At 43.5% G+C, this 13,689-nt stretch overlaps 1 protein-coding gene across 4 annotated transcripts in view; it reads right to left on the bottom strand.

Moving 5' to 3' along the window:
- The window catches only part of DOK7 (docking protein 7), a 117,394-nt gene that overhangs the window by 94,306 nt on the left and 9,399 nt on the right, over positions 1 to 13,689 (bottom strand). For 3 of the 4 annotated variants that reach the window (XM_083151847.1, XM_083151834.1, XM_083151826.1), the window contains exon 3: positions 999 to 1,229. In XM_083151847.1, the coding sequence (XP_083007973.1) occupies positions 999 to 1,229 (231 nt within the window). Of the gene's footprint in view, positions 1 to 998; positions 1,230 to 10,202; positions 10,307 to 13,689 lie in introns of those variants that run through there. The other variant, XM_083151841.1, reaches the window with a different exon arrangement.

The following is a 13,689-nucleotide window of genomic DNA, read 5'->3' as shown; positions in this document are numbered from 1 at the left end:
TAGCGGTACTGATTTACAGATGGCTTCTCATACACTTATCTCCACTGCTCCGATCAGCGCAAGATCTGCGTTTGTGATCCACACTTGTTACCTGCTCCCACTCATGGTTACAAGGCCTTTTTCAGGCTGCACCCACTCTGTGGAATTCCCTCCCACACACAATAAGACCGTCCTCTGGTCTCCAAACTTTCAAGTTTGCCCTCTTCAAGCAGCTTATGAAATTGCAGAACCAAACACATAGGATCCATAATCTATCCTACCCTATCAAATCCACTCTATACAGTACACACAGCCTCACATAAAAGCTTTGGCTGCTGCATTGCCAGGGGCGTCGAGAGGGGGAGGTACTTTTGAAGGGAGACGGGCAATGGGGAGAGAGGACAGGCTGCCGCTACAGCACAGCCTCTCTCTCCAGCTCAGTACACGCTGTTCAGCACTGTGTGCTGAGCTGGAGAGAGAGACAGCTGCAGCGGCAGCCTGTCCACTCTCTTCCTCTAATTTTTTTCACTGGGACATGACTAGGCCCCTCCCAGATGCCCAACCCAGTGGCTCTATTTTACTGGGGCCTGACCGAACTGTCGGCGCCCCTGTGCATTGCACTTTGTCAGTCGCACACAAAAGTACATATCGCATTCAAACTGGTCATTGCAATCTAGCAGAACAGTTTAGTCACTCCCTGTTGAGTTTTCATCAATAATAAGCACATTTTCAGGGAATAAGAAGTTTGTTGCGTCCGAGTCACCCAGGACGTTCTGAAGGTTTTTTTTGGTATGACTGAAAAAGCAGTGTATATGGACACATCTGTACCCATTGTATAATGAGACCATAGTTTTCTTTACCAACTCCACTGACTTTGACAATGTCCCCATCACTTCTGATCGGTGGGGCTGCAATTATAGTTGGCACTACCCCAGGCACACATTGCTGGCATTTATTACATAGGTAGGTGGGTGCACTACTGTTGCTAGGGATTAGTAAATGAGGATACTGTAGGTTACCTTCTCCTAAGCTGTATCGTATCCGTACATCCCAGGCATTCATAATTTCCTTATTGTCAAACCCCAGCATAACGACTTGTGAGAAACAAATAATGGCAAGAGTCTGGCTCATGCCCTCGTACGAGAGCCCAGCGTCCAATCCACAGATGTCTTCCAGGGTGATGCTGGCCTTCTCTTTGTGCCCCTTCGTCCTCTCTGACTTGTCTTTGTACACCAACATCAGCAAGCAATCTGAGAAGAGGAGATATGCAGATAAGAGCCTGCTCAGTATCATAGATTTGCCTAGACATGAACAATGGGAGACTTTTAATGAAGTGTTACATCTCCTGTAGGGTTCTTTATTCTTCCATACTGAGCGCAGCAATATGCCTGATATTCTCTTCTCACATTCTGTGTTATGCTAATAAAACTAATGTAACAATATACTGTTATATATATATATATATATATATATATATATTATTTTTGTGCATTCTGTATTTAACCTATGCATGTTCTCAGGCGATGTATAAACTGCAAGGTTGCCTACTTTTAAAGTGTCCCCTCCTGGAGAAGTGACTGTCAGCAGCACTTCGGGGGCAGGGCCTCATGAAGATGTCATCAAGCCCCGCCCCCAAGTACTGCAAATCCTGCCATTTGCATGTCTTTGAGGAGGGTGCCGGGCTAAATGATGCAATTTGCATCTTTAGTCCCTCCCCTCCCCCTGAAAAGCCCCTAATCGCGGTAATTTACCGCTGCGGCAAGGGACATGCGGGGTGTATCACCGGTATCCAGGAGGGTTGTGCACCTTTAGGGGGGCCAGGAGAGGGACATGATTTCCGGGAGCCTCCCGGCCATTCGGGAAGGGTAGGCGACCCTAATATGCTGGTAACACACTGCCTGGTCATGTTTGTTCTCTGCGTGAGTTACACATCGTGCAAATGAAGATATTTTGGGTTGATTATTACTTAAAGTCCGCAAAGGAATGTGGCACTGAGAGGGCAATGGGGGGATCTTGCTGTAGACAAACACAGTTGTGTCCGCATAGCCTCATTCCATGTATAAGGATGGGTTCAGATGTGGCACATCAAAGTGATCAGTGTATTGGGCCCTACACACATGCCGATGTGTGTAGGGCGACCTAGCTGTGCTATGTCGGGCCGTTCTGCTCAGCACACAGAGCTGACAGCCCACACACAGAGCGAGCTGTTAGCTATGTGTGCTGAGCGAGCAGACAGCGCCAGTGTTCTCCGGTGGGAGAACCCCGCCGATGCCGAGATTGATGGACACTGTTCGTCAATCACGGCCAGCGACAAAGACGCGCATTGCTGTCGATATAGCCCCCACACACACACCGAGGTGAGGGCATTTTCTAAGCGACTTTGACAAACTAAGCAAAATCGCTTAGAAAATGCCTTAATATCGGCATGTGTGTAGGCCGTATAAAGTGGCAAAGAAGTTTTATCACTTCCTGTTGTTTTATTTGTGGGCCCTGGTAGTAGTCTCTGGACAGCATTGGGGATGAAAGGTAAGTGGGAAATATCTGTGTACCTTTTTAACAAATGGCTGCAATAATTCATTCCTTCACATACAATGGGGCAGATGTATTAACCCTGGTGAAGTGATGGTTATAAAATGTGTAAGAGTGGCATGGTGGTACAGGACTGTTATCCGCTTAGCTCTTTCCAGTGTACCTGTACCAGTACCCGCATCCTGCTTACACGCACCAGCTGGTGAGCTGTATGACATCCTTCTCCTCCACTCCAACCAAACCTGTATGTAACAGTGAGTACGGCTGGGTGTAGATTATAAGATAGACAGTGTCTAGATAGTCAGTAGGTCTACCCCAAAAGGTGGACATGCAATAGGTCGACAAGGCCAAAAGGTTGCCAGGGTCAAAAGATCAATATGGGAAAGGTTGACATGGGAAAGGTTAACATGAATTTTCATATTTTTTCGTTTCAATGTCAACTACTGTCAACCTGGACCCCCAATTATTGTATTGTGGACCCTCCCCATGCTCCCAGCACTATTATAGCCGGTTAAAAAAAAACTAATGAAAAACTCATTTCAACCTTGTCATCTGTCTACTTTTCCATGTCGGCTATTTGACCCTGTTGACCTAAAGCATGTCGACCTTTTGGGATAGACCTATTGACTGTCTATTTAGATACTGTAGATCTATCAACGGAACCAGCATGGCTGAAACTCATTTTCAGTTCAATAAACCACTACTCTCGTTACTACTGGGCTGTTCATAGTTGTAAGGCCTCTGCTGGTGTGTACAGTTACTCTGAAGCACCAACTGACCTGTCCACATATAGGGGGTTATTCTGATTCACTCGGAAAGGCACAATCACTCTCTAATGGACAAAACCATATGCACTGTAGGTGGGGCTAATGTAACATCTGCAGAGAGAGTTAGATTTGGGTGTTTTATTGTTTCTGTGCAGGGTAAATAATGGCTGCTTTATTTTTACACTACAATATAGATATCAGTTTGATGTACACCCCCCACCCAAATCTAACTCTCTTTGCACATGTTACATTAGCCTTCTTGCTGTAAGGGCAATCAGCCCCACACTGCACAGCCTGGGCATACTGTAGTTGCCTACTTTTGAAAACCAGTATTAGAGAGATTCGTGGGGCTCTGTCATGAGAGCTTGCTATACTCTTCAGAATGGTTCCACATGGTGGGATAGTAAGAAGTCATAAGCAGGGACCCTTGGGCAGCTTTTGTATATCAAAATTATTACAGCAAATCACTGTCCTCATTATTGGCACCCCTGGCAGAATCTGAAAAATCCAGGAGATTTAAAGTACAATGACTGGTAGCAGGAGATTTATGACTAAAATGGGAGCTTCCTGCAGAGTTCAGAAGGGCAGGCAACTATAGCCTAGGGCTGGAAATCCTAGGGAAGACAGGACGATGAAAATAAAACAGGGTCCCTCTTTCCACAATAGTTAATGGTAAAAGAATAACTAATAATGTTGTTCTTTACAGGTCGACTACAGGTTCCAACAAGCCTGCCCTGGAATAATGGCACTTATGGAAGTGTCAGCATGCCCAGACATCAAGGGGCCACACATTCCAAGACCACCAATTTTTTTTTTAACTTTGTTCCAAGTGGTAAAATAACAAACAAAGCAAAATCCAATGGACAGCTCTTTATACAGTGTAAATACACCCCCCTCCCTGAATACTGCAATGTGCGTGTTAGCTCTGATTAGCTGATAGCAGACACTGCCACATATATCATTCCAATGCTTTCAGCCAATCAGTGCTTCACCATTCATTTGATGGACAAACGCATAAAAAATTCCCTACTCAATGCCCCCTAGTGTGCAATATTTGCCAATAAGGAGACAAAATAACTGACAACATAAGAGGCTTTGGCTTGGCTTTAAGTAGTCAAGAAAGCCTGTAAAGTGAGAGAATCATAAAAACATAGAATTTGACTGCAGATAAGAACCATTTGGCCCATCTAGTCTGCCCCTTTTTTTACCCTTCAGGTAATCTCAACCCTTTTTGATCCTTATTTATTTGTAAGGATATTCCTATGCCTAGCCCAAGCATTTTTAAATTGTTCTACTGTCTTAGCCTCTACCACCTCTGATAGGAGGCTATTCCACTTATCCACTACCCTTTCTGTGAAGTAATTCTTTCTAACATTTCCCCTGAACCTACCTCCCTCCAGTTTCAGTGCATGTCCTCGTGTTTTATTACTTCTTTTCCTTTGAATAAAATTTCCCTCCTGTACTATGTTAAATATTTGAATATATTGATCTATTTGAAGATTTCTATCATGTCCCCCCTTTCCCTTCTCTGCTCCAAACTATACATGTTAAGATCTTTTAGTCTATCCAGGTAAGTTTTGTGATGTAGGCCATGCACCATTTTTGTTGCCCTTCTTTGTACACTCTCCAATGTATTTATATCCTTCTGAAGATATGGTCTCCAGAACTGGACACAGTATTCCAGATGAGGCCGTACCAATGACCTATAAAGTGGCATTATTACGTCTTTTTTTCTGCTACTGATTCCTCTCCCTATGCAACCAAGCATCTGACTAGCCTTCCTCATTGCTTTGCTACACTGCTTTCCTGCCTTTAAGTCACTTGAAATAGTGACTCCTAGATATCTTTCCTCCTCAGTAGTTTCCATTATAGTACCCTTGATACCAGTGGTCGAAGTGGAAATTTTGAAGTGGGGGTATGGAAATTTTGAAGTGGGGGTATGGAAAAGTAAAGAGTGAATATAGTGCGCACCTTCGGACACCCCCCTGTCCATCAACGTCCCCTACCAGACTGCCCCGTTGTACAGGGGTATTACAAAAGCACAATATGCGCTGCTGAGTGATCAGAGAGCATCCTGAGGGGGGAAAAAAAGTTTTTTTTTTTCTCTTCAGATTAAAGTGGCGGTATGGCATACCCCCGTATACCGCCCCACTTCGACCACTGCTTAATACTATATTGAGCCTTTGGGTTTTTGAGTCCCAAGTGCATAATTTTGCATTTTTTAGCATTAAACTGTAGTTGCCATGCTCTTGACCAATTTTCAAGTTTACTTAGATCATCAGTCATTTGATTTACCCCTCCTGCTGTGTCTACTCTGTTGCATATCTTTGTGTTATCTGCAAAAAGGCATACTTTCCCTTCAATACCATTTGCAATGTCACTAACAAAGATATTAAAGAGCACTGGTCCAAGTACAGATCCCTGGGGTACTCCACTGGTAACATGTCCCTCCATAGAATGCACTCCATTTACTACAACTTTCTGTTTCCTATCCTGCAACCAGGTTCTTATCCATTTCATTGTTTTATAATCCAGTCCCACACTTTCTAGTTTATTTAGCAGCCTGCGATGTGGGACAGTGTCAAATGCCTTACTAAAGTCTAGATATGCCACATCTACAGCCCCCCCCTTCATCTAGAATTTTGGTCACGGAGTCAAAAAAGTCGGTACTTATGTAGTATCTGGGCGTCCGATTTTGTGATTGTATGCCTTACCTTAAGGCATACAATCAGATGCGATGTGATGCGATTCAATGCGATTTTGCATAGGATTCAATGTTAAGAAGGTCCTGTTAATTTCCCCACTATCCAAGTGGGCATAGAGTTGATTTTATATAGCGTGGCGAGCGCAGCGAGCCACCGAGCCCGAAGCGTGGCGAGCGAAGCGAGCCCCGCGAGGGGACGCATATTTCTTAAAAAGTATTCTGTGTCCCCTTGCGGGGCTCGCTACGCTCGCCACAGGTTTATATCCAACTCCATGCCCACTTGGATAGTGGGGAAAGGAAAAGGACTCCTTTTTCCCATTGAATTCTATGTTAAAATGGACTCAGACCATTTTAACATTGAATCCTATGGAAAAATCTTGACCATCGCATCGCATACGATTTGGTCGCATGCGATGCGATGCGATTTCTAAATCGGACGCCCAGATACTACATAAGTACCAAAAAGTCAATGAGACTTGTTTGACATGATCTCCCTGCAGTAAAACCATGCTGTTTTGGATCCTGTAAGTTGTTTAATTTAAGATATTCCACTATTCTTTCTTTTAATAGTGTTTCCATTAATTTCCCTACTACTGATGTAAGGCTCACTGGTCTGTAGTTTCTTGCTTCTTCTTTGCTTCCGCTTTTGTGAACTGGAACTACATTTGCTCTTCTCCAGTCCTCTGGAACTGCACCTGTATCTAGTGACTGGTTGAATAAATCTGTTAATGGCGCTACCAACACATCTTTTGGTTCTTTTAGTATCCTTGGATGCACTCCGTCTGGCCCTATTGATTTATCCACTTTCAGTCTTGAAAGTTCTGTTAGGACTTTCTCCCTAGTAAATGTACTTCCATCTACCTTATTTTTATGACTGTCCTTGCAACTTAACTGTGGTCCCTTCCCTTCTCCTTCTATAGTGAATACAGAGCAAAAGTATTTATTTAGATGATCTGCAATTGCCTTGTCTCCCTCCACCAAATTCTCAGTGTCTGTCCGCAGTCTTATTATTCCTCCATTTGATTTTCTCCTTTCACTTATATACTTAAAAAAAGCATTGGTAAATTATCTTCATATGTCACAATAACAGGGACAGTCCCTGGTAACTAAGATTTGTCCTTGGAAAGTTTGTCCCCCGACAGGTCTATTACATACTTGCCTACTTTTGAAAACTAGTTTCAGTGAGATTATAGTTGGTAGTAGAATTTTACACAGCACCCTATTGAGGGGGCATGTCATATCCACCCAAAGGCCGTGTCTGGTTCCATATATGGAGAGATTGTAAAAAAGAGATTGTTAACGTGACACCTACATCTGACAGGAATCTTTTTAAATGACTTATATCCAAATGTAGATGATCCCCAAAGCAGTTAGTAAGAGTTACTATGCTTGGTAAAAGTGCTGGGAAATGGCGATGATGATTCAATGTAAATGTATCTGTCTCTTATTCCTTTTCTCCCCAAAACTGTAACAGTGTAATGTGGGCTAGGTGACATGAGGGAGATTGCTAGACTAATGAGGGAGATTGCTGTTATTTCTGGGAGTTTCCTGCAGAATGCAGGATGGGAGGTAACTGATGTAACAGTGTAATGTGGGCTAGGTGACATGAGGGAGATTGCTAGACTAATGAGGGAGAGAGGGAGATTGCTGTTATTTCAGGGAGTTTACTGCAGAATGCAGGAGGGGAGGTAACTATGGTCTATTATCACTGTCTGATTCCCTGGGTCTTATTAGTTAATATTTATTACGAGTGGAGTATTTTAGACAGCAATGTCACTTTGATGGTATTTTTCTTTAAACAGCAAGTAAACCGATATTTACGTAGAAGTGATTTTTGGGTACTTGTTTCCTAGCACGGCGCCCATTGCATTGCATACCATAAGGCATACGATGGTATGCGATGCGAAGCGATGCGATATGATGTTAGCCGATGTTATACAATTTTAAATTGTATACCATCGAATTGTATGCCATTGTATGGCATATACAATGGTATATGATTTTAAATTGTATAAGCACCCTAATGGGTGTTTTCAATGTTAAATGTGCCCCCTATAAGATAAATAGTGGTATAAGCACCGTAATAGGTGCTTACAATGTTAAAAGCACCCCCACGCCACCCGTACTCTCAACGCCAACTCGAAGCGTGGTGAGCGCAGCGAGCCCGCGAGAGGTGGCGGTACGCGTCCTCCTACCCTTTCATACCTCCACTATCCACGTCGGCGTGGAGTCGATTTTATATAGTGTGGCGAGCGGATGCGGAATACATGTGAAGTAATGCGCGTGCGCTCACCATGCTTCGGGCTCGGTGGCTCGCTGCGCTCGGCACACTATATAAAATCGACTCCACGCCGACGTGGATAGTGGGGGTATGAAAAGGTCAGAGGACGCGTACCACCGACCGTCGTGGGCTCGCTGCACTCACCACGCTTCGGGTTGGCGTTGATAGTGGCGGTGGCGTGGAGGTGCATTTACATTGTAAGCACCTATTAAGGTGCTTATACAATTTAAAATCGCATTGCATTGCATTGTATGCCATATACAATGGTATACAATTTTAAATTGAATACAATGCCATACGACTGAATGTCGTGGGCGCCGTGCTAGGAAACAAGTACCGATTTTTGTTACCTGTCCTTCTGGAAACCACTATTTCCTTTTCAAAATGTACTAAGCCTTGGAGAGAGATAAAGTGGAGAGAGGTAAAGCATTAAAGCATGAAAATTGGGTCACACTCCTGGCCCCCCAGGCAGGTCCCCCGCAGCGCTGCTCACAAAACCCCTTCACTGGTCCCCACTCAAGGAAGAAAAGTGGGATGTCTTAATTGTATCATTGAAGCCCCACCCCCACTTTGCAATGCCAGTAATGTGGCTAGGCCACAATGACACATTTGTGTCTTCACGCCCGCCAGTTGTTTTTTTAATTGGCCCTTGTGCCAACCAGGCTTCTCACTCCCTGAGGGAGCAGCAACAAAGTCAGCAAGCATGAGGTAAAGTACCAACCAACCAACCAACTTATAATCATTTTTCAGACAAACACAGCCTGTAACATGGCAATTATGAGCTGATTGGTCAGTGATTTATTATTATTTATTAACAGTTTCTTATATAGCACACACATATTCCGCAGCGCTTTACAGAGTATAGTTGAACATTCACATCAGTCTCTGCCCCAGTGGAGCTTACAATCTATATTCCCTACCACATGTACACGCGCACACACACAGACATTCTAGGGTTAATTTTTGTTTGAAGCCAATTGACCTACCAGTATATTTTTTGATTGTGGGAGGAGTAAACCCACGCCAACACGGGGAGAATATACAAACTCTGCACAGTTAGGGCCATGGTGGGTATTGAACCCATGACCTCAGCGCTGTGAGGCAGTAATGCTAACCATTACACCATCTGTGATGCCACAAGTCTGCCACTTCACCGAGCTTAATAAATCTGCTCCTTTGTCTCTCCACATTATCAATTTCGAAGACTTAAGGCCCCCTTACACTAGAACAATTTTGCCCGATTTTGGCCAATTTCGATGTTTTGTGACGATATCTCGTCTGAAAAGTGCCACATCATTTGTGTTTTTCATCTGATCCGATGCGATGCGCGGTCCCGTGAGATTCGGATAGAAGCCTCTAGGTTGGTTGGACCGCCGCACCTGTGATTTATCGGAATCAGATGGAAAATAAAGTGCTTTTTCACGCATGCGATATATCGTTTGCGATATATTGCAGGAGGTTTGACTGACGTTTCCAGTTCCTCTAGCCCCTAATCCAGCCCATCAGATATATCATATGGTACAATAGTATACTAAGATATCTCTCATGCGATTTATCTTGGCTTGATCAATCGCATGAGATATATCTTATGCAAAAAATGACACCAAAGTACCAAATTGGATGCAATCACTCCCGGGAAGGTCCAGGGGGAGTTCAAGGGAAATTGCATCCAATTTTAGCATCAGTTATATCGTTGCAGTGTACCTTTACTTTACTGTACATAGATCCTTTAATGTATTTTATTAACTGAACCTAATCCTAGTTGTGTGACTAAATGAAAAAGTATATTTTTAGGAGGTGTCTTAAAGGCTCTTTCACCACTTTGTGTTATTTAACGAAGGGTTAACTCCAAAGAAAACCAGAGAGGTTGCAGAGGAGGCTCCGGGCACTACTGCAGAGCAATACTGGCAGCAGTATTAAAAAAATAATGTGAAAAACTCACCTTTTTTCATGTCAACCTATTGCTTGTGTCGACCTAATGACCATGTCGAGTGACTGTAACCCTAAAGCAGGGGTGGCCAAACCGGTCCTCGAGATCTACTAACGTTTTCCAGGTTACCTAGCTGGTGCACAGCTGTAGTCATTACTAACTGTCACATGGCCCAAATCCACTAGCTGGTGCACAGCTGTAGTCATTACTAACTGTCACATGACTCAAATCACCTAGCTGGTGCACAGCTGTAGTCATTACTAACTGTCACATGGCCCAAATCCCCTAGCTGGTGCACAGCTGTAGTCATTACTAACTGTCACATGGCCCAAATCCCCTAGCTGGTGCACAGCTGTAGTCATTACTAACTGTCACATGACTCAAATCACCTAGCTGGTGCACAGCTGGCTGTAGTCATTACTAACTGTCACATGACTCAAATCACCTAGCTGGTGCACAGCTGTAGTCATTACTAACTGTCACATGACTCAAATCACCTAGCTGGTGCACAGCTGTAGTCATTACTAACTGTCACATGGCCCAAATCCCCTAGCTGGTGCACAGCTGTAGTCATTACTAATTGTCACATGGCCCAAATCCCCTAGCTGATGCACAGCTGTAGTCATTACTAACTGTCACATGGCCCAAATCCCCTAGCTGGTGCACAGCTGTAGTCATTACTAACTGTCACATGACTCAAATCACCTAGCTGGTGCACAGCTGTAGTCATTACTAACTGTCACATGGCCCAAATCCCCTAGCTGGTGCACAGCTGTAGTCATTACTAACTGTCACATGACCCAGACCACCTAGCTGGTGCACAGCTGTAGTCATTACTAACTGTCACATTTTAAAACATGCTGCATTCATTCCTACTATAGATCCGCAGGTTGCCTGGAAAACATGCACCGTTGGTAGATCTTGAGGACAGGTTTGGCCATCCCTGACCTAATGCATACTTGCCTACCTGACCCTCTCCATCAGGGAGAAAATGCCTGGTAATCCCTGGTAATGTATGATTGCCAGAAACTGTGGTGAAACACCTTTCTCATTAATTAACCTGTTCAACACAGGTGATGGCCATCATACAGTAAGAGGGAACAGAGCAGTGTCCCTCCTGGAGAGGGTCATGTTGGGAGGTATGTATCCATGCTTGGCCACAGGTGACTTCATTAGTAACTCAGTCGGTCTGATCATTTAACCATCTGTGCTGATGCATAGATATACCTAAACCATTGGGGTGCCTTGAGGACCGCATTTTGGAACCTCTGCTCTATAGGCTTTGCTGGAACCCTCACTGGGTTACATTGCTATATGCATGCACAAGCTAAACAAGACAGTAATTGACCAATCCCTTCTTCTGTAGCATCAGAAGACATATGAAGGCGTAGAGTCACAAGGTGCGGATTGGCTTACATGCCTGGGTTTGCATCTATTACTATTACCGTTTAAAAAGCCACTGATGACAGCATCTTAGAAAACATGCTGCGTTGTAACTCTACCCCAATATCACACCTTTCTTTTTTTTGCTGATAGCTACAGCTGCTCACTAACTACAATAAATCAATCACCAATTGTCCATTCAGAATGCACTGCAGCATCAGCTCCTTACTACACGCAGACAGTTTGGGCAGACGTGAAGGATCAGAGGGTTAAATGTATGAGGCCTGGAGAGGTGCAATCTATCCCCATAAAGAACGTTATGTGCAGGATGATAATGCACCAGCCAATCAGCTCCAATATGTAAATTGACAGAAGCTGATTGGCTGGTGCATAAACTTGCACATAACATTCTTTATGGGGGTAGATGCCACTCCTCCAAGCTTCTTACATGTACTCCAATGTCCGCATGTAAACACAGTGACCATAGGACTCACATTTTAAAAACTGTTCCACAACACACTCGCCTCGCATTTGGTTGTGACATTTTGCTTGGAACTCCCCTGTGATTTCCTCCCCAACATCTCCTGTAATATACCCCATCAGCACCGCACGGCAGAATAACCTGGCAGTTATCATCCCAGATCTATTTATAGACTGCAAAACAATACACCAAAGGCTATAAGATGAAGCCGATATGGACCTGACAACCACCTAACGCAGTATGGACTCAAATGCCACCATATAGGATATCATATAAGACATCATATAAGACATCATAAAGATGGAGCCTTCTTCATCTAGCCATCTCCGGATAGCGTTGGTGATCCATGGCTCACCAAGGCCTATTGTTCTCAGCTGCAACACAATCCATAGAACAATACAGTGGGGAATTAGCATAGGATTAAATCTGACACTTAATCCTATTAAAGTGGGCCAAACCTGGATGGCTCTATCTGTATAGTAAATTGCTAGTAACTGCAAAATATCAAAATACAAATACAAATGAATGAGTGCAGCTGAAACAATGGTGAAAATGAAATAAATTTGCATAATCAAAAAATATACATTTAATAAAAATTTAAGTAAATACACATATGTTACTCGCTTTCAGGCGATTATTCCCATTCACAGATTATTTGAACTTATTTTTAAGCAGGAGACTGTGAGTTCTCGCCCAGAGACGCGTAACACATTTCTAGTTACATCTGAGTAAGGCCCTTATTCTGGTTCAATTGCAAAAGCAAATTCCTTCTCAAATGGGCAAAACCATGAGCACTGCAGGTGGGGCAGATGTAACTTGTGTAGAGAGAATTAGATATGGGTGTAGGGTTACCACCTAGTCCCTTTAATTCTGGACACATATTAATTACACAGGTTCTGTGGCTGGCTGACTTCAAGACTCCACTTCACCTGATTTTAAACTGCAACAGAACCTGTGTAATTTACATGTGTCCGGAATTAAAGGGACTAGGTGGTAACCCTATATGGGTGAGTTATTTTGTTTCTGTGCAGGGAAAATACTGGCTGCTTTCTTTTTACACTGCAATATAGATCTCCCGTTGAAGTAAAACCCCACCCAAATCTAATTCTCTTTGCACATGTTACATCTGCCCCCCTCCTGCAGTGCACATGGTTTTGTCCATTTGAGAAGGAATTTTCCGTTGTGAGTGAATCAGAATAAGGGCCTAAAGAAGAAGAATGAGTAAAGGTTCCAGGTGCCCTAGGCTAATACACATGTAGGACCCCCTTTAAATGCTGCTAACACACGTGTATGGGCACTCAGGGACTCGCCAGACATACTGCCCATGTACATGTAATGAAGGTTATACAACTAGCATTTATGGGCCTAAATGGGTTTTCAGTCATGTGGTTCCTGAATATTCCTTATTGCAGCAATAAAGATTAAAAAAAAAATAGTTTTTTTAACCCCTTCCTGACACAGCCAGTTTTTGCCTTCCTGACAGAGCCCTTTTTTTCAAATCTGACATGTATCACTTAAGTGGGGATAACTTTTTTTTGCTTTTACTTATCCCAGTGATTTTGAGATTGTTTTCTCGTGACACATTGTACTTCAAGTTAGTGGTAAATTTGGGTCGATACACAGTCTGTGTTTTTT

This window comes from Crinia signifera, chromosome 1 (genome assembly GCF_055691185.1).
Source record: "Crinia signifera chromosome 1, ASM5569118v1, whole genome shotgun sequence".
In the NCBI taxonomy this organism is placed as follows: domain Eukaryota; kingdom Metazoa; phylum Chordata; class Amphibia; order Anura; family Myobatrachidae; genus Crinia; species Crinia signifera.
The sequence above is the reverse complement of the archived record's forward strand: the minus strand, read 5'-3'. Positions and strand labels throughout refer to the sequence as shown.